This window comes from Choloepus didactylus, chromosome 1 (assembly GCF_015220235.1).
Source record: "Choloepus didactylus isolate mChoDid1 chromosome 1, mChoDid1.pri, whole genome shotgun sequence".
In the NCBI taxonomy this organism is placed as follows: domain Eukaryota; kingdom Metazoa; phylum Chordata; class Mammalia; order Pilosa; family Megalonychidae; genus Choloepus; species Choloepus didactylus.
Genome location: NC_051307.1, coordinates 197939605 through 197966561, shown reverse-complemented (window position 1 = coordinate 197966561; position 26957 = coordinate 197939605). Strand labels below are relative to the sequence as shown.

At 43.0% G+C, this 26957-nt stretch overlaps 2 protein-coding genes across 3 annotated transcripts in view; both read right to left on the bottom strand.

Annotated features, from left to right (window-relative positions):
• LIMD1 (LIM domains containing 1) overlaps positions 1 to 26957 on the bottom strand; it is an 80694-nt gene that overhangs the window by 11870 nt on the left and 41867 nt on the right. For both annotated transcript variants that reach the window (XM_037849004.1, XM_037849014.1), the window contains exon 3: positions 3221 to 3288. In XM_037849004.1, coding sequence (XP_037704932.1) covers positions 3221 to 3288 — 68 coding nt within the window. The remainder of the gene's footprint in view (positions 1 to 3220; positions 3289 to 26957) is intronic.
• On the bottom strand, positions 20971 to 23712 carry LOC119544029 (intraflagellar transport protein 22 homolog). Its single transcript, XM_037849030.1, has one exon. The coding sequence runs from the start codon at positions 22267 to 22269 to the stop codon at positions 21946 to 21948; it is 324 nt and encodes a 107-aa protein (XP_037704958.1). The 5' UTR covers positions 22270 to 23712; the 3' UTR covers positions 20971 to 21945.

Sequence of the window (26957 nt, the reverse complement as noted above, 5' to 3'; positions counted from 1 at the left end):
CAAAAAAATAGATTGGGGTGATTAATGCACAACTATATGATGGTACTGTGAACAATTGTACACTTTGGATGACTGTATGGTATGTGAATATATCTCAATAAAATTGAATTAAAAAAAAAACACAAGCTATAACCACGTGACCAGGACTGTAACGGTTATGAATATTTCTTCCTTGCTTTGTTATGAGTATGTTTGTATATAAACATAAAGCAAACGTCTTCATTTTCTTCCCTATCTTATCACCTTATTATATGATGTAAGTTGCATTAACTTCATGTCTCAGTATTTAAGTTATAGAATATTGAGTTTAACAGTGAATATTACCCAAGGACTTGCACCCTACTCTGGAGAGAGTTAGTGCATTTCTGGACAGTTGAGTACTGTTAAGCAAAAATATAACTTATTGTTTTTATTTAGAGCGTAAGTGTGGTTTAAGGTGATGTGTATGGGTACCAAGTTGACAAGGGGTGGACTGTGATAGTTAATTTCATGTGCCAACTTGGCTAGGTTTTGGTGTCCAGTTGCTTGGTCAAGCAAGCACTGGCCTGATTGTTACTGTGAGGACATTTTGTAGATTTAAATCATCAGTAAGTTTATTGCATCTGTGGCTGATTGCATCTACAATCAACTGAGGAAACTGCCTTCAACAGAGAGAAGTCTCATCCAGTCAGTTGAAGGCCTTAAAAGAAGTGATGATTTCAGCAGTCAGAAGAAGAATTTTCATCTCTACTCCAGCCAGCCAGTTTCTCCTAGGTTCATTGTAAACCTCATCAGTCTGCCCTACAGAATCTAGATTTGTCCATCCCCACAGCTGCATATAAAACATCACATCACAATTCCTATAAAACATCTCATAATATTTACATTATATATATTATATATTATATCCTGTTGGTTCTGTTTCCCTAGAGAACTCTGACTAATACAGGCCCCCAAACTGTGTTTACACAAGCCCTCCAGGGGATACTGTGGCACCTCAAGTTTAAAGGCCACTGTTCTAATCCTTAAAACCGTTCTGCGACCTATGTATTTCTATCCCCATTGCTCAAATGGACGCAAATAGACGCTCAGATAGGTTAACTGACCTTCTCAAGGTTACACAGCTTAAAAGGAGTAAAGTCAGGACTCAAATTCAAGTCTGGTTCTGGTCTCAACTCCAATGCCTTTCATACTTAGCTTCATAGAAACTGGAGAAATATTCTATACCTTACCTTACCATAAAACAGGCAAAAAATACCCATAGCTGCAAAAAAATGGGTAACTCTCTTCAGAAAACATACTAGATAATACACCCTGTAAGATACTAGAAACTTAGGTGTTGCAAACAAGGGACAACACAATGGAAAGGGAGGTAGGGAAAAAAAGAAAAGGGGAAACCTTTCTGTAACTCTACACCATGTACTGTAGGTTTCTACTGCCCATTATCTACACCCTATTAGCGTGGAAACTTATTTTCATTTGGGATCCAACCCCCGTACCCTCCATCTTGTGATTCCCATGATTCCTGTGGGACTGACTCCATGATGGTTTCTAAGGTGGGGCACGTGACTCACACCCACCCAATGAGAGCATCCCATTCCTCTAACAGCAATGATTTGTCCTGGGATGGGTACATGACCCAATAAGAGACAATGAGATTTCAGGAGACTTTTGTTGAGGCTTCTGTAAGAAGGACAGGCACTCTTGCCCATAAGATTTGAAACTGACAACATAAACTCTGGATTGCTGCCACCATCTGGTCATCACATAGAGCCTGAGACTGATGCTAACACCATGGGAGGCAGAACCAAGAACTGAAGAGATAAGGACCCCGATGACATTGCCGGAATGAACTTCCTTTTTGCTTAAGCGAATTTGGGTTTGAGAGTTATAATGAATCAATCCTCATCTGTGAAAACCAAATAGAACTTTCCTCCAAGGGAAGGTGGGGAAAAAAGGGCAGTGTACATCCACAAAGAAGCTGGCCCATCTCTGGTTCTCACATTCCCCATCTGTGAAATGGCAGGCATTTATGGTAATCAGTCAGCTCAACTACCATTTCCCAAGCACCCACTTTCTGCTTCATGCTGTTTTACTAGGATCTGAAGATGCAAAAGTGAAAAAGCATGATTTTCCCACTACAGGAGCTTACAGTCAAGTAGGGGAGAGATAACTGCAAGCAGAGCTGATGCAGAGTGCTAACTGCTCTGCCAGGACAACCCAGGGCATAGTGGCAGCAGCACAGAGAAGAGGCATTTGACTGTGGGAACAGGAGGGACAAGGAAGGCTGTCGGAGTTATCTGGACAAAGAAAGTGGTGAAGACATTCTAAGCAGGGGAAACAGCACAAGCAAAGGCATGAAGGATGTGAGGCTACGTAGGGAGTGCAGAAAACAGCAAGCCACAGAGAGCAAGCAAGAGACACAAGACTGTAGAGGGAGTGAGGGTCAGATCTGAGAGCACTCCCAAGACTCCTTTTTCCCCTGGAGACACTGGGGGCTAAGCAGGTCAGACCCACACTATGTAAGGCTTCCTTGTGCAGGCAGTGTAGACAAGACTGTTGTGCTAGCCAGGTTGAGCCATGATGAAGTTATGTACTAAGCAGACACACGGAGGACTAAGTGGCACAAGGCTCAATGCTTGTCTGCATTCTGGGAGAAATGAGGAAGGAGGAGGGGTGGCCAGGTTTCTAGCAAGGGGGGTGGAGCCCAGGAGTGGAGGTCTGTCTCAGAGATAAGGCCAAGATGATGATGCTCTCTGCTTCAGACAAGTAAAGAGTCAGGGCTGGGGGACAGCCCAGGGACATGACTAGCGGGTAGTGAGATATTAGCAGCTGGCTCTCAAAGGTGCTGGAAGGGCTGGGGCTCAGATCTGGGAGTCACTGATACACTGGAGAACTGCAGATTCATGGGCAAGGCTGGATTCCAGGAAGAGAGGCAGGATGGAAAGAGAAGTCCAGGGTTTAAGAGATGAGTGGAAGAGGGAAAATTGGGGAAAGCAAGTAGAGGACAGGCTGAATGACCCTAGAGTCCTTTCAAAGCACAAAGCTCTGCAGTCTGTATTTGCCTCAGAAACCTGGAGCATCCCTCATAAATCTACGGAAGGAAAGCCATGGCCCCTCTCGGGCAGTGCACCTTGCACAAAGACTGCTCTCTTCTGCCTGGTCCCAGCTTCTCCACATCCTCGTTCCTCCTGACTCTGGTCAGGACTGGGGGCAAGGAAGTCATGGTTAGCATACTCACCAGGAAGTCTTCCTCACAAAACACTTTGCCGTTGACAAAATAAAAGGCTTTTCCCCTCAACTTCCGGCCTAAGGAAAAAACACAAAGGCAGGTGAAAAGAAAAGTTAGTATGCGGTGAAAAAAGACACAGAAGGGTGCTGGGAATTGAATTATGGCCCCACAAAAGGCACGTTCTGATCCCAACCCCTGGTTCTGTAGGTATGAACCCATTTGTAAAAAGGACCTTTGAAGATGTCAATAGTTAAGGTGCCCAAACTGAAAGAGGGTGGGACTTAATCCAATATACTGAAGTCCTTATAAGCAAAGGAAGTTGGACACAGAGAAACGTCACGGGGAAAACCAAAAGTCAGAATTCAACAGAACCCAGAAGAGAAAGGAAAAGGTATTCAAGATACCCTCGCTCGAGGTCAGCAGGAGCATCTTTATGGCAGTCCCTGGGTCAGCTACTCAGCAGCATCCACAGATCTGAGAGCATTTCCAGGGCCAGGTGCAAAACATACTCAACAGACTCTGTGGGAGCTTCAAAGACAATGGATTCTAAACACTTGTGGTGTCACACAGGAAAGCAAAATCACCAACATCACAAGCATGAACGTGAACAGTGCTCAAGACACAGAGAAACCCACTAGGCAAATGATGACTGCCCTGCCTCGCGATGCCCCAGATCAGGCAGAGCAGCACAAGGCAGATGTGGGAGAAGGGACAGTCATGAATATTTGTCTGATCACAGAGAACACCTCAACAGCGTCACTGCAGAGGAAGAAGCCATTTAAAAAAAAAAAGTTAATATGAAAACCTCCAGATGGATTAAAGACCTAAGTGTGAAAAACAAAAACTTTTATAAGAAAATACAGGTGACTATCTTTGACTTTGGAGAAGTATTTCTTAGGTAAGACATAAAAGCACGCGCATGTGTCTGTGTACAGACATGAATATATCCACTCACAAACCTGTATGATTGCAAAATTATGCAAATTCTCACACACTGCAGACATATACCAAATGTTAATAGTCATTCTATTTGGGTATAGGAATATGGGTGATTTTTAATTAGTTTTCTTGCTGCAATGACTGTATCTTATTTTTAAACCTAAAACAAATTTTAATGGAATCGGGGAGTGTGTGGTAGGCAGAGAGGCAAATGCCAGAAGGCTTCAATTCTTCAGCTCTTCAAACCTTCTTTCCTGTCCTTCCCTCTCCTCTAGAAGCCTCTCATTCTAGAATCTTCACAAGTATTTCCAGACTCTGCTCACCTAGGGTACCAAGAACAACTGCCTACAGCTAAATGACTTCAGAGTTCACCAACAGAACCCCCGCGAGAACCAAGGCAGTTTATTTTATTTGCTTACAACTTCACTTTCTATAAAACGCCACCAGAGGACTCAAAGTTTAGAGAGGAAAATGAGAAATGAATAGAGTGTCTCCTCCACCTTCGGCCCCCACCCAGGGCAAGAGCTGACCTGTCCTTCCTCAGGAGACAAGGACACAAACTGCCCACCCCAAGAGGCACTGCACAACCAGGAAAGAAAAACAACTCACACTGCCTGACCATAAATAAGGTCGAGGTCCAGCCCCATTTGCGGGGCTCCCTGTCACTGCTCCCTTCCAGGAATTCCCGCAGGGTGACAGTTTCTGGTTTCTGGTTTCTGATGAGAGGAAGGGAAGCGAGGCCCATCCCAGAGGGAATCTAAGCTGCAGCTGCGGCCACTAGAGGGAGCAAGGAGGCCACGTGGAAATGCCAACCCCCCCACCCCCCCCCACCCCCGAACTCTGGGCTCTGGGTTCCAGGAGTGGGGAAAGAAGCTCCAAGGAATTGGACCTGTGAACCAAGTTTTTATTCATAGAAGATCATCATTAAACATGCAAAAACATTTAACCCTCTAGTATTCTAAGAAACCCAATTTAAAACAAGAGCTTTTTCACTGATAGCACCAACAAAGTTTTTTTTGTTTTTTTTGCTTTTTTTAATATTTGTGATTGCCACTCTCACTACATATTTCTATAAGCTACTGATGAGAGTGTAAAATGATGAACTCTTGCCAGAGGGGGAACTTTAAAATGTTTATTCTCTGACCCAGTTGTGCTGGATGGAACTTAGCTTAGAGAAAGAATCAGAAATGTGGATAAATATTTACTTAGCTCCCAAATGGCAGCCTTCACAGAATGGCTGCACTAAGCAGGGTACACCTAAAGGATGGACTATTATGTGGCCATTTAAAACACCATTCAACTAAGTGTTTTAATGATATTGGAAAATGCTTTTACTATAGAAGGATACCCAAAATATATTAGTAATTGGAAAAAAAAAAAAAACTTTTGAAAAATGGTATTCACAGTACAGTTCTGTTTCAGTAATTTCCACACACACATACATCAGTGATATACAAAAGGGAAAAAACAGGAAGACTGCATGCTACAACTAATAGTGGTCAGCACTGGTAGGGAAATTTCACTTTCTATTATATAATTTTTTTTAATTTATCTAATACAGTATTATATAGCACTGGTAGGTTGTATTAAAGAGAAATTTCACTTTCTACTTTATACATTTCCATCTTTTAAAAATTTTTCTGATATTAGGTATGCTTGTAAACAGTATTAAAATGAAATTTCACCTTTTACTTCATACATTTCTATATTAAAATCTCCTAGAATTATGTGCATTGTAATCTGGAAAAAGAATTAAAACTTTTTACATTTCTTAACCCTTGTTATAATGTGAAAAGTTAAAAAAATAAGCCAAATGTAAAAACTGTATAAGTAGTATGATCTCACTATGTAAAGAAGAAACTGAAAGTTAAAAAAAAAAAAGGGTAAAAAGAAAATCTGCCCTAGAGTTACAGTACCTCTGAGTGGGCACAGATTGTTTGCTAGCTGTTTGCTTCTTTATACTTTCCTACATTTCCCAAAACTTTTAATAACGAGCATGTACTAGCATGATCATCATTTAAAATACTGCCCAGCTGGCAATTTGGGGCTGGCAAACCCTCTTGCCTCCAGCCCTCAGAGCTGGACTCTCCTGTGTACACACAGCAGTGGCCAGGGGCTCAGTGGCTGCATCGGCTTCTCCTTTATTTCAAGAAAAAAATTTAAAACTCCCTCCCAGACCCAAGACGGCAGGGCCTCAGTCAGCCTGAAGTACTTAAACTCCAGTTTTCACTGCAGTTTAAAAGACCACCTGAGTTTAGAATCTGGATTCTACACCCAAATTTATTAGTCTGTATTTTGTCAGAGTGAGAGGGAAAAAAAAAATCTATTGATTGCCTTCCAAATGTTTCAGGTACCGTATTTGGAGCATTCGTACAAAAAAATTTTAAAAACATTGCTACACATTACTCCATCATTAGCCCCCCTTTCTGTCCCTGTACTGCTACATGCCTTTTATAGAGAAGTCCTCAAAGTCATTCCCTGTCACCTACTCTAGGTTTCAGTGAGCATGCAAAGGACTCACCAAAGAGGCAGAAATAAAACATATCACTTGTCAGTATCATGAAACAGTCCAAGAATATGGAATTGATTATTCTCGGGACTCAATGGAAATGATGCCCTGGGATTACTCCCAATTTTCTGGGTTTCCTTTTCTCGGCATACAGACACACTACTTGGGAGTTAAATGTTACCATCTCCATTTCTTCAACAAGGAAACCGGCTGGGGAGGCTAGTCCAGGCATAACTGCCTAGGATGGGAACCCAGGTTTGTCTGACTCTGAAGTGCACGCTTGTTTCATTGTGCTGCGAGGCCAACAAGCACTATTTAAACAGTTGTTGAGCACACACCTATGTATGGAATCCAGTTTCTCTCTTCCTACTTGGAGAAGGAGAAGAGAATTGTCACATTTTGAGGCACTTTCTAAGTAATGGGCGCTTTTAAATCTCACTTAATAGTCATGACAACTCTGTAAAAATCCCTTGTGATGACAAAAATTTGGATATAGCTTGATTGGTGACTGGCTCCCATCTTCCAAGCAGAGGCAGGCCAAAAGCTATGTCTTCTTTGGAGAAGGAGGGCATTGAGGGAAGGGCAGGGAAGCAGCAAGCAACCTCATCCTGAGAAGCAGTGGGGCAGAGAGCAAGTATTCTCCAGGTTGAATCACTTCAGATCCAACCAATGAAACTGACACCAACTAACCTGGAAGTTCCTGGAAACACTGCCGCTGTTCTGCAAGTTCCAGTCAAGTGCAGGATCCAGAATCATCCTCGTTGACATTTAACTTAAAACAGCCAACCCCCAGCAGGTGTCACCAAGCCACAACCAGGGCCAGGACGGATGGGGACATGACAATCCAGAGCTCGGTTGGTGGCCGAGGGTGGCTTGGGTTAGCACATTAATCTTGTAATAATGTGAACCTGCACTTGAGGCAGCTGAATCTCACTGATCTCATTATGGTGGAGTTTTGCTACATCTTTATTTTATAGATGGGGAAACAAAAGCCGAGGATGCCAGGCAAACTTGCCCATGTAGCTAATAGTAAGAGCTGAGATTAAAACCCAGACGTCTCTGGTCCAAAGTCAGCACTCTTTCTGACATACTATTCAGTCTTCCTCCCTGTATCAGTTCCAAAAGGAGTATCTCTAGGTCCAAGGGGAATAGGGGGATTTCTTGGCCTTCCCAATCAAGCCTTGAGCAGGGAATTGATTTCATTATCCTCATTCACTACTTCCTTGAGCAGGGATTGATTTCATTATCCTCATTCACTACTTCACCTACTTGGGAGCCATGACAACCAGGAACCAGCTGTAGCTATGGCACAGCTAATTTAGACAGAGGACAGAATGGAATAATGGTTAAGCAGGGAACATCTAAAAATTAGGCTCCTGCACCAGAATCACCCAGCAGAAATTTGTTAAAACACAGATTTCCTGCTTTAGTAGGTCTGGAAAGGAGCCTGATATTTTCATTTCTGATGGTGCTGGTCCAGGGAACACACTTTGAATTAAGCTATGCCTTAGGCTTATCTCTAAACCAGCATTTCCACTTCATACTATTCATCTTGGTCAAATAAAAGTGCAAAGTTCTAAACCACCCCTGGACAATTAGCATCAAACATAAAAATGTTGGTGAGGGAGGAGAGGATCAATGTTATATGTTTTAAAAATTCTAGCTTTGGATCATCCTGCTTCTAGCAAAAGAATCCCCTCCACCAGGAAAAAGTTGGTGATGTGCACATGAAAAATGCCAAATAAATAGTTTTTCCAGGGTCAAAATTTGTCTTACAAAGTTTTAGAATACAAGAGTCAAAGTCACTCTTTATTTGCCTCTTATTACAATAGTTTATAAAATATTGACTAATAAATGCACATATTGACTCATGGAAAATCCACACCAAAGAAACACTTCTCATAGATTCAGTGAATGAATATTTTATATTTGCCTTCAGGGACACCTTCAGTTGAAAAGAAAAAAATGCATGTGCTAAATAAAGTCTATGTAGCTTGATGAAGAAACAGCAGCTGAAGGTGTCACAAAAAGAGGTCAGCCATTTAATCTGACGAAACTAAATTTTCAATACTCACTAATGCCCTTTCTCTCTAGAAACAGAAATGACTTATACTCTATTTTGGAAAAGTAATTGGCCCTTAGCTGTTAAGACTGGACCACAAATTGCAGTTCCAAAATATCTCCTTGAAAAGTAAAACTGCAAGGTTTTCCTGACAATGAGAGTACTTCCAGAGGAAAGGAAGAAAAGAAAACAGCAATCATTTAGATTTATGTTCTTATTGTGCGGCCCCAATTAGTAACTTCATTCCACCTGTGCTGGCCACAGTGTCCACCAGCAACATGCGGCTACATATCTGTAAATTTAAATTAATTAAAATTAAACAGCATTAAAGATTCAGTTCCTCAGTTGCACTAGCTGCCCCTCAAGAATCTGTTAGCCTCCTATGGTGGGTGAAGCACCTACAGGTACTGGTCAGTGCAGCTCACCTCAGCTACTTCTTCAAACAGCTTTTCCAGAATAGGCGATCTTAAAAAGTAACTAAAAACAAAACAACAGAAAAAAACCACTCAAGTAGGCTCAGCTCAAATGCATGGAAGTCCAGGCTCACGCAGCCTCAGTGAGCCCACAGGGCCGTGCCCACCTCGGCAGTCCCCAGCCTTCCCCGTGTGCCGCCTCTGAGGGGCAAGGCAGAGAGGCCAGAAGTGGAAAATCTTTCAACCTGGGTTCCAACCTTGGCTTTGTCACTTCCCAGAAACAAAACCTTGGCCTGTCCCCTAATCCCTCTGGGGGTAACTATGGAGAGAGTTTGCAGAGGACTACATCAGGGATTGCGATGAGGAAGCCAGCACAATGCCACCCAGTGTTGGTATTTGGCATGAATTACTTCACCAGGATCCCTTCAGTGACCTTCAGTTTCTTCAATGGAAACCGACCAGAGCTAAAAATCAAACACACTTCCACCTCCACCTCTGACACCATCTCGTATCTCTCAAATCTTCCAGGCCACTACTTCCTTTTCAGTTTATCAGTAGTAAAGGGCTAGGTTTTTGGGGTTTTGTTTTAAATTTCCATCTGTCAAAGACTCATTTTCTTGTAAAATAGAATTAAAAATTACTAGAAAAATGAAACATAAAATCCAAGCCCCGACTGTAGTCATTAGCCAATTCGACCGACACAATGTTACTCTGACAATTTGTTCAAAGAAGTTGCAAAACATTTTCAATATCTGTGCTTATCTCATTTTGGACCAGCACCAATCCCAGGACATTTTCATGGTCCCACACTCCAATTCTCTTCTCACTTGCCCCAAGTCTTTTTTTTTCTTATAGTTTTACAACTCCATTCCCTTTTGGTTTTCCATTCCCACTACCCTAGGCCATTGACATCTGGATGAGAGAAGAGAATGCCGCACAGAGAGAGAACCCAGGAGACCTAAAGAGAGTCTCTTTCACGTATTCAGCAGAGTACTGATCAGCACATGCATGTGAGGAAACCAGCCAAGGTCAAGGGGAAAATGTCTAGAAGGATCCCAGGGAACCGTGACACAGGGCTGGAGATGGTGCCTATTCCCACCAGCTAGACTGGGAAAACTCATGGCTCACAAGGTATTGAGGAAAATACTCAAGATTTTGCTCAGCGTGTGGGGAATAATTAGTACTGAATGGAGCTCTGCTCTACTTGCCTAACAAATCATAAAAGCAAGAATGGAAAGGATCACTGTTTCCAAATAACTACATCCTAGAACAGAGCTCAAAAAGAATAAAGGAATACAAAAGTATCCAGGACTCCACAAGGTAAAATTCACAGTATCTGGCATTCAGTCAAAGATTACCAGGCATGTAAAGAAGCAGGCAAGTACAATCCGTAATGAAGAAAATAATCCATCTATAGAAATCCACCCAGAATTGACACTGAACCTAGAGTTAGCAGAGGACATTAAAAAATTATTGTTACTATATTTGGTATATCCAAAAAGTTAAACAGTGACAAGATATAAAAAGACCCAAATTGAACTTCTAGAAATAAAAACCAAACGTGTGAGGTGAAAAGTACACTGGATGGGATTAACGGCTAACTATACTTCACAGGAAAAAAAGAAAACTGAATTTAAAAGCATAGCAATAGAAACTATTCAAAATGAAACAAAGGGAGGTGGGGCAAGATGGCGGCATAAAGAGGAGTGGAAGCTAAGTAGTCCCCCTGGAACAACTACAAAAAACCAGAAACAACTAGTAAATAATCCAGAATAACTGCGGGGGGACAAACGAGACCATCCACTCATCATACACCAACCTGAATTGGGAGGAATGCCCGAGAACACAGCATAAAATCTGTAAGTAAAACCTGTGGATCCAAGTCACGAGACCCCCTCCCCCATAGCCCGAGCTGCAAAGCCTCGTGGTGCCAGAGAGAAGCTCTCTCCCAGCAAGCAAATACAGCTCAGCTGAGCTCCAACTGGGGTTTTAAGTAGCGAGTGTGAACTGCTCACTACAGGTACGAATCCCCAAAAAACAGACAGAGGCTTTGGGTGACGACTGACCTTGGAGAGCCGGAGGGTCACCTTGGACTGGGTCTGAAGGGGACTATCTGTTTCTTTTTCGGCTCAGTGGAGAAAGCCCCAGTCATTTTCAGTTTCCAGGGCTGTGACTTGGGGAAGGGTGGAGACAGCACAAGCAGAGAGGGAGACCATTGAAATGCTAATGACCTCTACCTGGGGGGTCTATCTTCTCTAGGAGGAAAGGGGTGGGGCCCTTTCCACTCAGAACCAGACCCCAGAGCCTGGGGGAACACGGCCACACCTCCTCACACCAGTCAAGAATTATAGGCTAACAGGCGTCACCTGCTGGGCAGAAAAGCACAGTGACCTGAGGCATCAAAGGATGGAGCAATTTTCTGAGACACATCCTCAGGGAAACCAGATACTGAATATTTCTTCCCTCTGGGACCTGAGCCTGTTCTGCTCTGGGAAAACCTGATTTGGATAACCAAGGAAACCATGCCTAGACAACAGAAAATTACAACCTACACTAAGAGAAACAAAGTTATGGCCCAGTCAAAGGAACAAACGTACACTTCAACTGAGGTACAGGAATTTAAACTAATGCTAAATCAAATCAAAAAGTTTAGAGAAGATATTGCAAAAGAGATAGAGGCTGTAAAGGAATCACTGGGCATATATACGGCAGAAATCAAAAGTTCAAAAAAACAACTAGTAGAATCTATGGAAATGAAAGGTACAACACGAGATGAAAGACAATGGAAACATACAACAGCAGATCTCAAGAGGCAGAAGAAAACACTCAGAAACTGGAGAACAAAACACCTGAAAGCCTACACGCAAAGGAGCAGATGGAGAAAAGAATGAAAAAATACGAGCAACATCTCCGGGAACTCAAGGATGAAACAAAGTACAATAATGTATGTATCATTGGTATCCCAGAAGGAGAAGAGAAGGGAAAGGGGGCAGAAGCAATAATAGATGAAATAATTAATGAAAATTTCCCATCTCTTATGAAAGACATAAAATTACAGATCTAAGAAGCGCAGCGTACTCCAAACAGAACAGATCTGAATAGGCCTACGCCAAGACACTTAATAATCAGATTATCAAATGTCAAAGACAAAGAGAGAATCCTGAAAGCAGCAAGAGAAAAGCGATCCATTACATACAAAGGAAGCTTAATAAGACTATGTGAGGATCTCTCAGCAGAAACCATGAGGCAAGAAGGAAGTGGTGTGATATATTTAAGATACTGAAAGAGAAAAACCACCAACCAAGAATCCTATATCCAGCAAAGCTGTCCTTCAAATATGAGGGAGAGCTCAAAATATTTTCTGACAAACAGACAATGAGAGACTTTGTGAACAAGACACCTGCCCTACAGGAAATACTAAAGGGAGCACTACAGGGTGATAGAAGACAGGAGTGCGTGGTTTGGGACACAATTTTGGGAGATGGTAGCACAACAATGTAAGTACACTGAACAAAGGTAACTATGAATATGGATGAGAGAGGAAGGTGGGGAGCATGTGAGACACCACAAGAAAGGAGGAAAGATAAAGACTGGGACTGTGTAACTTGGTGAAATCTAGAGTATTCAACAATTGTCATAAAATGTACAAATATGTTGTTTTACGAGGGAGAACAAGCAAATGTCAACCTTGCAAGGTGTTAAAAATGGGGAGGCATTGGGGGAGGGATGCAATCGGCATAAACTAGAGACTGTAACTAATAGAATCATTGTATCATGCTTCCTTTAATGTAACAAAGGTGATATACCAAGGTAAATGTAGATAAGGGGGGGGGATAGGGGAGGCATGTTAGACACTTGACATTGGTGGTATTGTCTGATTCTTTATTCTACTTTGATTTAAGGTTATTTTTCCTTTTGCTGCTTCCTAGCTGTCATTTTTTTTTCCTCTTTCTTTTGCCTCTCTATCTTCTTTGCCTCTCCCTCCTGCCTTGTGGAAGAAATGTAGATGCCCTTATATAGATAGTGGTGAAGGTGGTGAACACATAAATGTATGACCATGAAGAGAACCATCGATTATTTACTTGGGATGGAATGTATGGTGAGTGAACAAAACCATATTAAAAAAAAAAATGGGTTGATGACAAAACCTTGAGGCCAATATACTGAGTGAAATAAGCCAGACACATGAGGACAATTATGGCAGGTTCTCACTGATAGGAATTACTTATAATATGTAAACTCATAGATGTGAAATATAAGATACCAAGATATCGGACGAGGTTTAAGAATGGGGAGTGGTTGCTTATTATGAGCAGAATGTTCAACTAGGATGAACTTAAATGTTTGGAAATGAACAGGAGTGTTGGTAGCAAGATGTGAGAATGAATAACAGTGCTGAATGGTGTGTGAATGAGGTGGAAAGGGGAAGCTCAGAGTCATATATGTTACCAGAAGGAAAGTTGGAGGTCAAAAGATGGGAATGTATAAAACTGAATCCTATGGTGGGCAATGTCCATGATCAACCGTACAAATACTAGAAATCGCTTCCATGAACCAGAACAAATGTATGACAATACAATTAGGAGTTAATAATAGAGGGGCATATAGGGAAGAACTATATACCTATTACAAACTATATACTACAGTTAGTAGTATTTCAACATTTTTTCATAAACAGTAATAAATGTACTATATCAATACTACGAGTCAACAATTGAGGGGGGTTGGTTAGGGATGGGGAGGATTAGAGTTTCCTTTTCTTTTTTTCTTTTTTCATCTTTCACTTTATTTCTTGTCTGGAGTAATGAGAGTTTCCTTTTCTTTTTTTCTTTTTTCATCTTTCACTTTATTTCTTGTCTGGAGTAATGAACAAAAATTAAGTGTGATGGATGCACAGCTGTATGAGAGTACCCAGGGGCAAGTGATTGTACACTTTGGATCTTTAGATAATTGTATGGTATCTGAACAATCTCAATAAAAATGAAAAAAAAAAAAAAAAAAGAAAGAAAGAAAAAAAATTTTAATAAAAAGAATATAAGTGAAATGTGGAACTGCTTCAAAATGACTGACATCAGGATAACTGGAGTCCCTGAGGGAGAGCTCTGAGAGACACAGTGTAGCAGAAAATATTTGAAGAAATAATGGCTAAAAACATTTCAGATTTGATGAAAACTATAAACCCACAGATCCAAGAAGCTCAACAAATACCAAGGACAAGAAACATGAAAACCACACCAAGGGATATCATAATCTAATTGGTCAAAATCAATGATAAAGAGAAAACCTTAAGAGCAGCCGGGGGAAAGAAAAAGACATGCACTACAGAGAAGCAAAGGATTTCTCATCAAAAACAATGTAAGTGAGAAAATAGTGGGAAAACATCTTTAAAATGCTAAAAATAGGGTGATGAAGTATATTGGTAATGGATGGTGATGGTGAGGGACGGAAGGTTATGTTGGTTTTAAGTCATTACCTTGACAGGATCTTACGCAACAGATGGTCATTAAGACTATGGAACAATAAGGAAAAAAAGTATATGATATAATTGTAAGTGGAAATAGCAGGGCATAAAAGTGAACAAACACTGTCATAACCACCAGGCAACAATAATGTGCATAGGTATAGGGTGCATTTTTTTGTTTTGTTTTGATACTGGGTTTTGGGTAATCTTTTCCTCTCACATTTAGTTTTTTTTTGCAACATGACTGTATTGTCTCTGAAACATACAAAATACTAAAAATGATAAATGTCACTGATAATTTCTTATTAATAAGTGAGCTCTGGTTAGAAAAGATTTAGGAAATGGAAACTCTACCTGCACTGTCCACTACACTAGCCACATGTGGCTCTTTAAATTCTAATTAACTAAAATAAAATAAAATTAGTAATTCAGTTCCTAAGTCATACCAGCCACATTTCAAGTGTTCAGTAGCTACATGTGGGCAGGAACTACCGTACTGGACACGCGGGTCTACAGTTCAGGAAAGAGGCCAGAGAGCTGGGAGTCCAAATGGAGGTAAAGAGGTGGGTGGTGAGGCCAACTGCCCAGCCACAGACAAGCCCCCAGCTGGCTGCATCAGATCCCCTGGGATCCCGTCACGCAGTGCATGCCTGGGCCTCATCCCCATAGATCTAACAAGCCAGATCTGCTGCTGGAGCCAGGAATCTGCCTTCTAACAGGTGCCTCGTGGCTGTGACGGAAAGGGTGAGGACCACTGACTGGGGAAACAAACACAGGCTACAGAGACACCTGGGCCTGATTTTGAATCCCAGATCCCCTACTCACCAGCCAGGCAACTGCTCTGAGCCTCTGCTTTGTCTTGTTTAAATGAATATGGCAGGGAGGATGGAATAAGGGGATGTGAGAAGAGCGCCTGGTACACAGCACGTACTCCGTAAACAGAGCATCTCATATCACAATAGGTGTCAGAAGCACAGAAGTGCCCCCTGGAAACCGTGGGAGCAAATGAAACTGTCAGTGAAAGAAGAAAAGAGGAAGAGAGTAAGGAAGGAAGGGAATGTGAAAGAGAAGGAAGATGAAAGGGGCCCAAGTTAGGGGACAGAAATTTAAGAGACCATTTGAGAGAGGGAAGAGATACTCTTAGTGAGATGAAAGAGCTAAGGAGACCCAAGTATTGTCTGTGATGCCAGAATAAAATTCAGACCTTCGTAAAAGATCTTACTCCAGAAATTCAGGGTTCTGGCTCTGAGCTGAGGCCCCATTGCCTGACATCTTTGGGCTAACTGGGGTGTCGTGCCACCTGGCACATCGGAGCAGTCTTCATTCTTCTCTGGGTCAAGGAGACAGGTGACATGTTGGGCACCACCAGCTATCACCCTTGATCTGGGATGACTGACGGAAAAAGGGCAGATTTCCACCTGAAAGCCCTTTTGGTAGGGAATCCATGCTCACGAGATAGACATGGCTGTAACAATGCAGGTGTCACCAGAGTTACCCTCTACCACAAAGTCCGCAAAACCCAGACTCTCTTAAAGTCACAGGCACAGAGAATCTGATGTTCTCCCACCGCCAGGAAAGTCATGGCTCTGACTGGATCAATAAAGTCTGACCTGGGAAACCAAGTCTGGTCCCAATTCAAGCCCACCCAGCTGAAGATGAGTGAGATGTACACCAGAGCCCCTTTGATAACACGGCCCCCTGCTCTCTTCTGATCTGCACAGCCTTTTGCCCAGATCCAGTCTATCTGGGTTCTTTCCTCACCAATTCCTCACCCACTGATTTCCTTTGGTCTCTGCCCACTCTTCCTTTCTCACACTCTGGGTCTTTTTCCTGAGGTCCAGCTGACTCATTCAGCTCACACATAAATGCTGAATATGATGAGAAATACTGGGATGACTCAATGGCTCAGAAATCCAGGGATCAAATATCTCAAGAACAAAAAGCCCTGTTCCATGGGTGCATCTCCTGGTTGAAATTCTACCTCCCAGAACCCTACACTCAAAGTGTGTATTCAAACACCCAAGAACTCCTTCAAGTCTTTGTTGTCATACAGCCAGCCCTGAGGCAGCAGCTACACCGGAGAAGTCAAGGCAAGCTCCCATGCACAGAATGTGGAATAACCCAGTTCCGTTCTTGAGTATATATTCCATCTTAGCAAAGGCCAGTTAATACAGCGGCTGTGGGCAAGGGCAGTGCATGCACACGGTCCTGGGTTCAAGTGCAGCTCTGCTACTTAACAGCAATGTAACCACAAGCAAACTAAACTCTCCAAGCCTCTGTTTGCTCATCTGTAAAATGAGGATGACACTAATGCTGAACTCACTGGATTGTTCTATGGATTTAGTGAGTTATTGCAGGTGGAGGACTTAGCAGGGTGTTGGACACACTGTGAGTTCCATCGAGTTTACTTATAAAAACATCTTGATGACTGTTTTAAGGAAGCAGGCCTGCCGCAAATTAAAGGAAGACCTCCCTAATTCAGGCTCAACTAACTCCAAGCCTGTGAGCATTTTCAAAAGCTGGGTTGAAGAGGCAGTTTACAGAGTCAATGAAAAAAAGTAAATACGATTTCAAAGGCTGAGTTTAGATAAGAACCCTCCTGGACTTCAGATACGAACTCACTAATAGGTGAACCACCCATCACTTATTTATTCATTAATAACCTCTGTTATTTACTTGAAAGTAATGAAATGGCATTTTTTTTCATGTTCTTGATGCAGGCTTTCCACTAATCTGGGCAAACTTTTCCCCTGACTGGGTCTAAATGACTGAGATTTCACTATTAAACCCATTCACAAACTTTAACAAGTTAGGATGTTTGGTTTTTGAAAAGTGAGATGGGTAATGGCAAATATTCTTAGCTCCCCCTACCCCCTCCCACCCCAACGTAATGGTTAGCAGATCACAGCATATCCCCTGTTTTAGTTTGCTAAAGCTGCCAGAATGTAATATCCAAGGTTGACTTTTACAATGGGGATTTATTCATTTATAAATTTACAGTTCTAGGGCCATGAAAATGTCCAAATTAAGGCATCAACAGAATGATCGATACCTTCTTTGAAGACAGGCCAATGGCATCTGAGGTTCCTCTATCACTTTGGAAGGCACATGGCTAGCGTCTGTTGATCCTTCTCTCCCGGGTTTCATTGCTTTCAGGTTCTGGCTCTTTACATTTCTGTGGGTCCTTGCTTGCTTGCTTCTCCTGGGGCTCTCCTCTCCAAATTCTCTAGGTGTTTCTCTCCCAGATTTTTTCTTTTATTCTCTTTACAGAGGACTCCAGTAAAAGAATTAAGAACCACCTTGAATGGGGTGGGTCACTTCTCAATTGAAATAACCTAATCAAAAGGTCCCACCCACAAAAGGTCTTCACCCACGGGAATAGATTAAAAGAACATGTCCTTTTCTGGAGTACAAAACAGCTTCAAACCAGCACACTCCAACCTCTGGACCACAAAAAGACATGTTCTTTCCATATGCAAAATACATTCATTCCATCACATGATCACAAAAGCTTAAATCATTTCAGTAACAGTATTAAGTACAAAGTCTCATCAAAATCAGTGCCAGGCATGGTCTGTCCTAAGACAAAATTCTCCTCTGGCTGTGGACCTGGGTTTCTCATTTCCATAGGGAGAAATTGGAAGGAAAACAGAGGTCAAAGGTCCCAAACAGTTCCGAAAACCTGCATTGCAAACTTCATTAGATTTCCAGGTCTGAAAGTCATCTATAGAATGACATTTTTTCCTTGGGGCTTGAGAAAGTGGCAGTCCTATCCTTTCCAAGCGCTTGCAACAGCAGCCCTGCTTTCTCCAAACACTGAGGTAAGGACTACAACATCTGCAAAATATTAGGAAGACTGCCATGTTCTCCATTCCACCCTCTTCGAGCATCTGGATGGCAGCCGGACTATCAGCCATCTCCGGGGCACAGGCTTACCCCTCTCCAAACAGTAGGGCTGTGGCCAGGCTCTCCCCAATCCCCAGGGAATGTCTTCCACCCTCTCTGAGGCCTAGGGTGGCAGCATTCTTCCTGAACAATGGGGTGGCCAAGCTCCCCTCAATTCCCTAGGCATCTGAGAACCCTGGGGTGGTAACAAGCTTCCTGAACAATGGGGCGGAAAGCCCACCCTCTGCAAACTCCAGGGCAAACTCACCCTTTCTACATGCATGGGTGGGTCTGCTCTCCTGGCCCAAGGTTTCTTGGCTCTTTGGCTTCCATGATTCTGCCTTTGAAATAATTTTTCCAGCAATCGGTCCCTTTTATTCCAGGCTGGCAGTGGTTCTGTTCATACAGATCTCACAAAAACTTACCAGCTTCTCAGGCAGCACACAGTGTTCCCAACTGTCAGACAACAGGACTTTCCACAAATCCTTTCTAGATAATTCCTTCTCCAATCCTGATTTGCACTGAGATGCCTGACTGGTTATATCATCACACGGGGTTCTATTCTCTGGGGAATCACTTTCCAGAAACTCAGAATTTTCTAAACTGTTAATTTCTGGTTTCTTTGTATCCAGGAGTTCAGTTCTCAGCTTATCCCTTTCAAGCTGCAAGAGGAGCCAGGCTGCATTTTCCACATTGAGTTTGAAAATTTCTTCAGCTAAGTATCCAAGCTCATCACTTGCAAATTCTCCCTTCCAACCAGTACTCAATTTTGCCAAATTCTCTGCCACTTTAAAACAAGGATCACCTTCCTTCCAGTTTGCAATAACACATTCATCATTTCTGCCTAAGGCCTCATCCATATTTCTACCAACAGTCTATTCAAAGCAATCTAGGTCTTTTCTGCCAAGCATCTCACAATTCTTCCAGAGTCTTCCCCTTACCCATTTATAAAGCCATTCCAGCATTTCTGGTATTTGCAAATCACAGCACCCCACTCCTGGTACCAAAGCTGTTATTAGTCAGGGTTCTCCAGGGAAACAGAAGCAACAGGAGAAAACTGTAAATATGAGATTTTATAAAATGTCTCACACAACTGTGGGGATACATGAATCCAAATTCTGTAGGGTAGGCTGCAAGCTGGCCACTCCAATGAAGGCTTTTAATAAATTCCCCAGAAGAGGCTGGCCGGCTGAAGTAGAGGTGAAAATATCCTCTTCTGACTGCTGAAGTCATCACGTCTTCTTTTAAAGTCTTCAACTGATTGGCTTAAATGTCTCTCATTGTGGAAGACACTCCCTTTAGTTGACTGTAGATCTAATCAGCCATAGATGCAATCAACTTACTGACGATTTAAGTCCATGAAATGTCCTCACAGTCATAGTTAGGCCAGTGCTTCCTTGACCAGACAACTGGGCACCATTACCTGGCCAAGCTGACATATGAACCTAACCATCCAGGAATATAACACTAGCTGACAACCCTGAAATAATCTGTTCTGGCCTTGACTTGCACTTCTCAGCACTGACCCGAGAGAGAACACAGTCCGAGACTTCTGTGGCCTTCCCCTGAGCTCAGGCATGTACCTGCACATAATTCCCAATAGCCTCGAGACTAGCTGCCTCCCCAGCTCCCACTCCAAGTACAGGTACCCTCATGTTCTTATGGGTATTTCCAAACCACACAGCCCAAAAATAACAGAACCCATGAACAGTGACAGCAAACAGGTTTCACCTTGCAAAGCTCCAGGATTGAATGTAATTAGTCTTTACAAAATGAACAAAATCTTACTTTTGGGACCAAAGCCTGCCTGGGATGAGGATATAGCAACCTTGCCTCCATTTTTTTAAATCTAATTTTTAAAATTTAATCTATTTTCAGTTTATTTCAGATTGGCTTATTTTAAAATTACAAATATAAAAATTGTGAATGAAAAATAATTCCTAAGATAATTAAAATAAACTTCTGTGTATGGTAAGCTATAAAGTCACCATATTTGATTATTCTGAGCACTAAATATTTTTAACATTTTTACAAATTAGGTTTTATGACAACATAACACTATTTTACATGTATCCCATGAAACACTGTTTAAGAATGAAATTCCAAAGATCACAAAAAACTTTTTTACAAGTTCTATATCTACTCTACCTCCCAATTTGATATGACATCCAAACATCAAGGATATCTACGTAAAAATAAAATTTCAAAGAGGTTAAATGCTAATATTCTTCAAAAATATCCTAACTGATTAAGCAAAGCTTCTTCCTTTTAGATTTATAATGAAAATATTACAGCATTTCTTGCTATCGTAGTAGGGACAATGTTTTTAATATTCACCTGACATATTCTTGAGTTCCCTGAAAATCATGTTCTCCCAGGAAGCTGAGAATTGAGAATGGATTGTCCTGCCATGGGCCAACTGTGGCAAAGGGCAAAGTGCTCCTGTCTTGTGGATACGGCCTACAGTTGGGACTGGATGGAGGCCACAGTCAATTCTCAGATGTGCAAGGCCAGCCCGAGCCAGGAGGGCCAAGTCAGCCTGGGGACCACTGGTTCTGGAATATGTGGAGAGGCCTGGCCAAGAGCCTCACCAGTCTTGGACTTCAGCAGGAGATGGCCAGTAGGGTGGTCAGTGACATTTCTGCTGGGGTCAGGGAAGAACCAGAGAACCTGTCCTGGACCAGCTGATCTGTCCTAATGAGGACATGTATACTTTCCCAACACCCTGACACCATCTTAGGGAGAGGTAAAGAAGGAAGGACTATAACCCTGAATTGACTATCCAAAAGAGACTGAACTAACCTGAGGCTTTTGCATTTCAAGAGATACCTTCATTTGGTCTGGTTAGTACCCCAGATCCACTCATTATCTAGGGGGATGGGAGCATGTGAGATTAAGACAGGTTGTAGAAAACAAAGAATCTATGATTTTTGTACATCCAGGATGAAGCAAAGTTTTTTACTTTCCCTGTTATTTAGTAAAACAGAAAGGCAACTTCATGAGGGTAAGCATTTTTGTCTGTTTTGTTCATGCTAAAACACTCCCTGGCACAGAGTATGTCCTCAAAAAGTTGGTATTTGTAGAACACATCAAGGAATGAAAATCCAATTCAAACCAATACACATGGATTAAACTACTGCTGTATTGTTGGGCTATGGCAGTTACAATTCCCCAATTTTTATAACTTGACATATGTGAAGAAAGGGAGGAAAAAACCCCACAATTTTCCAGCTCTTTAGAAAGGCCTGAGGCAAGGGAATCAAAATTCCTTAACAGGATTTTCTCAACTGAATTAAAGACATGCAGTAGTAGACATGAGTCAAATGCCTCCCTAGCAGATAAAAAAAATTCTTATATAGCCCCAGAGGGGTGGAAAAATGTCAGTAGCTGCCTAAGATTTCAGATCTGCTTGGGGGAATAGGCTGAACTCATTTGGGATGTGGAAGAGCCCCCGATGAAGGCTGGTTAGGTAATAACTGACATCTCCTGGTCTCTGCTCTCAGATACTGAGTTGACTATGCTTTTAAAATACTTGATGAATTCTATCTGGATCTCTTCAGGGTCATCCTGAAGATTCAAGGTTACCAGCTTCAGCTTGTTCAAGAGTGGTGGTAAAGGCCGATTTCCTTTATCACCTCCAAAGCCTAGTTTGTGATGCACAATTAATAGACACTGATTATCCTGTAATAGATGCTGCTGAACAAGGTAGGAGTACCACATCTCAGTTTCCTTCAGGCGCCTTGGGATGTCAGCATTGAAGATGACAGCCACTTCACGAGAGTCCTTCATCAGGGCCAGCCAGCAAGATCCAACTTTGGATCACAGCCACAATCCCACAGCTCAAATTCACTCGCTGAGCTTTTGTTTGGGCGGATTCTCAAATTCCGGGATCCTCCCTCCTTGGGTTGGGTTGTATTCGGTGATATCAGAAGATTCTGTCAGAAAGTTGGCCAAAACTGTTTTTCAACTCTCGCAGGGCTCCACGAAGAGGAACTTGGTCTTAGCATCGTGGTCCTTCGGCAGGAAGTCCACCCAAGTGCAGTTAGAGCCGCGTCCTTGTTAGGCGAAGCGGAAGCCGGCCCACAGACTGGCTGCCTTGGTTTCCATGGAGATGGGAGTGACATGCAGGGGCCCACGGGACTCATGGAGCTGCGAAGCGAAGCTCGATGTGTCCGCCCAGTGGTCGTCGGGTGGTGGGGAAGGACGGCGACAGTGTCCGGCCGAAGGCGGGCGTACAAGGGACCAGCAGGGCAACAGGGAAACAAAACCCAGGGTGCAGGCTTGATTCTGAACCAGGAGGCTGGCAGAGCTCGCAACACCGGCCCCACTCTTTGTAGATACCCGGAAAGTGAGAAGTGAGATTCTGGAATGAGGCATAATGCTCATCCTTAATCTCATTTATTCCTCCCAATAATGCCAGAGCTCAGACAGGCCATGTAACTGGTGAGCTAGGAATGGAATCAGGTCTTCTGACTCCTGTCACTTGGGCATGATACTGTCCACACTGGGAACGGATTTATCACAGCCTTGGTTCCATAGTTTTGAGGCCATGAGAATGTCCAAATCAAGGCAATGCTTTCTTCCTGAAGACTCACTACTGGTGATCCTGGACTCCTCTTTCACAGGGAAAGGTACATGGTGGTATCTGCTGGTCTCTCCCTTTGCTTCCTTTTGCCATCACAGTCTATCCTAGAAGGTGCCAAGAACAACCCCACTTGACCCCGTAAGTCCAGCACACTTTTTCTTCCTTTTCATTCCGCCTCCTACTCAAGCCACAGATGGGCGCCAGCTGCTCCTCAGACAGACCACTTGACACAGGGTATCCAGACACAGAATGTGCGTGGCTGCCGGCCAAGGCCACTCCCGCCCTCTCCACGATCCTCCTTCCCGTCCAGTGTGTGCCAACAGCTTCCTGAGGGCGACCAATCGGGGCCACGGCCGCCTCCAGTGGGGGATGTGGAGGGCTGAGGGAGGACCCACAGCACACATCTCCATGACAACCAAACACACTCAATGCCTGAGGAGCACATCAGGAAAGAAGGGAATGTTAACAACCCGTATAAATGCCCAGACATCGGGCTCTGAATGCTTACTTCTGGGAATGAACACCAAGGAAACAATTCGACAGAAGGAAAAATGATCCATGCACAAAGACATTAGCTATGGTTGAGTGTAATAACCAACAGGCCAGAACTGAGCCAAATGCCATAAACTGTGGTGCAACTTGGCCATTACTGGTGACTGTTACGACAATTGTTATAAAGACTGCAGAAACACAGATGAATTTGTGATATAATGCCAAATCAAAAAGGATATAACGTAGTTTATACCCTATAACCACAACTGTAAAAACACATGTAAGTTTGGACAAAAACTGGAAGGGAAAATACAAAAGTAAAAATAGCTGTGATAGAATGAAAAAAACAACAGATTTCTGTCTTTAAAAATTTCTTTATGGTTGTCATGTAGTTCTCACAATTAAAAGGAACTTAACATTGTGGCCCATTCTCAGCAGGATTAGGGAATGCACATCCCAGTGCAGGGGACATCTGCCAGGGTGTCTGCCAGGGTTCAGTGGCAATCTGGTGGCCTTGTGCACGTCCAAGACAGCAAAGGTTTACCTGAGTCTTGACAGAACAACTTGAGATCCTCCCGAAACCTGAGAGGACTGGAGGCCTGTAAGTAGCCACTGCAAAGCCAGCTCTCACTCACCTCCCTCCCTTCCCCGGGAGGCTGTCACCAGACAGTTTCTCATCTCCTCCTGTTCTGCCTGCCCCCTCAGAACAGAGTGCAGAATATACAACCGCTGGCTGCAGGCTAGAACTGGGTCCTCAGCAGAGGGGTACCCACAACTTGGGCTGCAGTCACTCTGCATCTTTTGTTTTGGGGTCATCCTTTTTGGTGTGTGGGACAAGGACCCAGGGAACTAGCTCCTCTGGCATATTCTTCTTGTTGTTGTCTATGTAGTAAATTGTCTGAAGCTAAAAGTGAATCACTGGGTCTACACTATCTGAATCAGTCAGGCTATGGCCTGGCTTCGCCTTAATCTTGTGTGTGTGTGCTTGACAGGATCCAAACATTATGTGTTAGGGCAGCAGTGATAAAATTCAAGAAGTGTGTGCATGTGTGTATGTGTGTGTGTGTAAATACATACATGCACATAATTATATAGTTTTTAAAGCTAGATTATTTTCCTAAATGAAATGGGAAAACAGAAAACACACACACTAACCAGGCTCTCTCTATCCACATTCAAAATATGACAAAGACCAAAGAAAACAACTCTCTCTTTAGCTCAGCTAGGTGGAAACAAATCAGAGGGAAAACAAGAAAACGGGGAAAGTACAAGGATAACCTGGACTCAGGAACCCTGGCTTCCGGTGCCAGTTGCCTTGCTTGGGTGCTAAGGCTCTCAGACACGCTAGAGGACTAGCAGAGAGCCAAGACACAGAGCCGAGAGCCTCCTTTTTCTGCCAAAAGCCAAGCTAAAGGGGCAGCAATCAGTTAACTGAACAAAGGCAAATGACTTCGAGTATTCAAGAGAAACTGCGCAGACACATGTCTGGGTGTCCAAGCACTCCAACTGGAGAGGCAGTGGTATATTCACAAAACCACGGCAATGTGCTATGCTTGCATTTGGCAGAGTCCCAGGCCCTCAGCAACTCTGTTCTAGCACCTGGTTTGCTGGTCCCAGAGTCCCAGGGAGTGTGGTTCACCATCTATATGATTTCTCCAAGAAAGCAGGGCATGCCAATTTCGGGAGAAAAGGTTCCTTCCTGCGAGGGGACTGGGGAAGGCTTTCTACAAGAGGCATTTGAACTGGATCTTAAAGGCTGGACAGAATTTAAATGTGTGAAGTGAGTGGAGAGAAGTAGTGGGGAGAGGAGAGGAAACGGTGTGATCAGAGGCACAAAAGTGGAGAAGAGAAATACAGAATGACTGCGACAAGGAAAAAGGAAGTGAAGAGATGGGGACCAGACAACCAAGGCCTTAAATGCTGGGCCACGCAAAACCCTAAGCAGCTCAGTCTTCCTTAAGTGGCTGTACTTGTCACAAATTGAGTTAAGACTAACCCAATCCGTTCAAGACCAGATAATTATTCATGAAGCTGGGTCACTGATAGGTTTGATTTTTTCCCCCAATAGCTGTCATAGATCAAGTAGTAATTGCTTGATATGAAAAACAGACTGTTTAATATTTATTTTCTTCTTCCTGGAAAACAGAGCAAATATTGAGAAACAGCTGCAGGAATCAAAGGTGTTAAAAGATCAATTTTAAAAGTATATAATCACAATCCTCATACAGATACAACACAAACATGTGAAAGATTTTATTTAACTCATTTTAATTAATGAGGGAACCAGTAAGATGTTACAGTGGGACAATTCAAAGGACCACCCATAGACAGGCCATCAGGAATGCTGAAATAAATTTTCTTAATAGATGCAAATGTTGTCAATATCCACAGGGTAATAATCAACTGCATTTCCACCAGACACAGTTCACACTGTTATAATAAGAATCATTTGCATGACCATCAGCATTCTACAACTTACAGAGGGTAACAACACCCAAAGAAAGTGAACGGCCCAGAGACCCCACAGAATCCGTAACCAAACAACTCCTAGATTTCCACTGAGGACACTCAGTAAACTTTCTGATCCATTTCAAAGTCTTTTCAAAATTTTGCCCACCTTTTCACAAAGGTGAATGCTGATCACTATGTAAACTGTAAACTCTCAGGCCTGTGTTTTATGGGAAACTGCAGTGAGGATGAAAGTGTGGGGATAAGAACTGGGGCATATGCCCAGGCCCTCGACGCCAGGAAGGTTAGGAGGCAGGTCCACGCCCAGCTGGCAAGCAGGAGGCTGTGGGTTTAGGAGCTCTCTGGCTATGCCCCAAACTGGCTATGAGCTGGTCTCTCCCTTCTCAGGAAAGCTTCTAAAATGAGGAGCCTGGCCTGAAATCAGAGGTGCTCGGCCCTGATCACACACCCAAGTTACCTGGTCAGTGGTGGGGCCAGGGCATCGCTGGTTTTTAACATCTCCCCAGGAGACTCTAATGAGCAGCCAGGCTTGAGAACCACGGGACTAGATGAGAAGTAAGAATTCTTTCGTCCCTAACACTCTGTCACTTTGTTATACTTTTTAACTGGCAGCAGCTTGTCTTAAAATAGAATTTGTGGACATCAACAGGATGTTTTCCAAAAATGCTCCCCAAAGTTAACCTTTGGTAGAGAACAAAAAACACAAGCACAATTCATGACTTGGTCAGACTTGGCCATCTTTCTGTAACGTGTCAGAATCTTCCACTGGGAGCAGTTGCCATCAATTCAATGAGCAGTTTGCTAAGCTGAGCACAGGCCCAGTCTCCCAACTTGCTGCTTAATTCATAATGCATGTTCCTGAGCAGAACAACGCTCCCAGGCATGTGTTTTAATACACAGGAACATGTGCGGTACACGCTCACAAGCATTC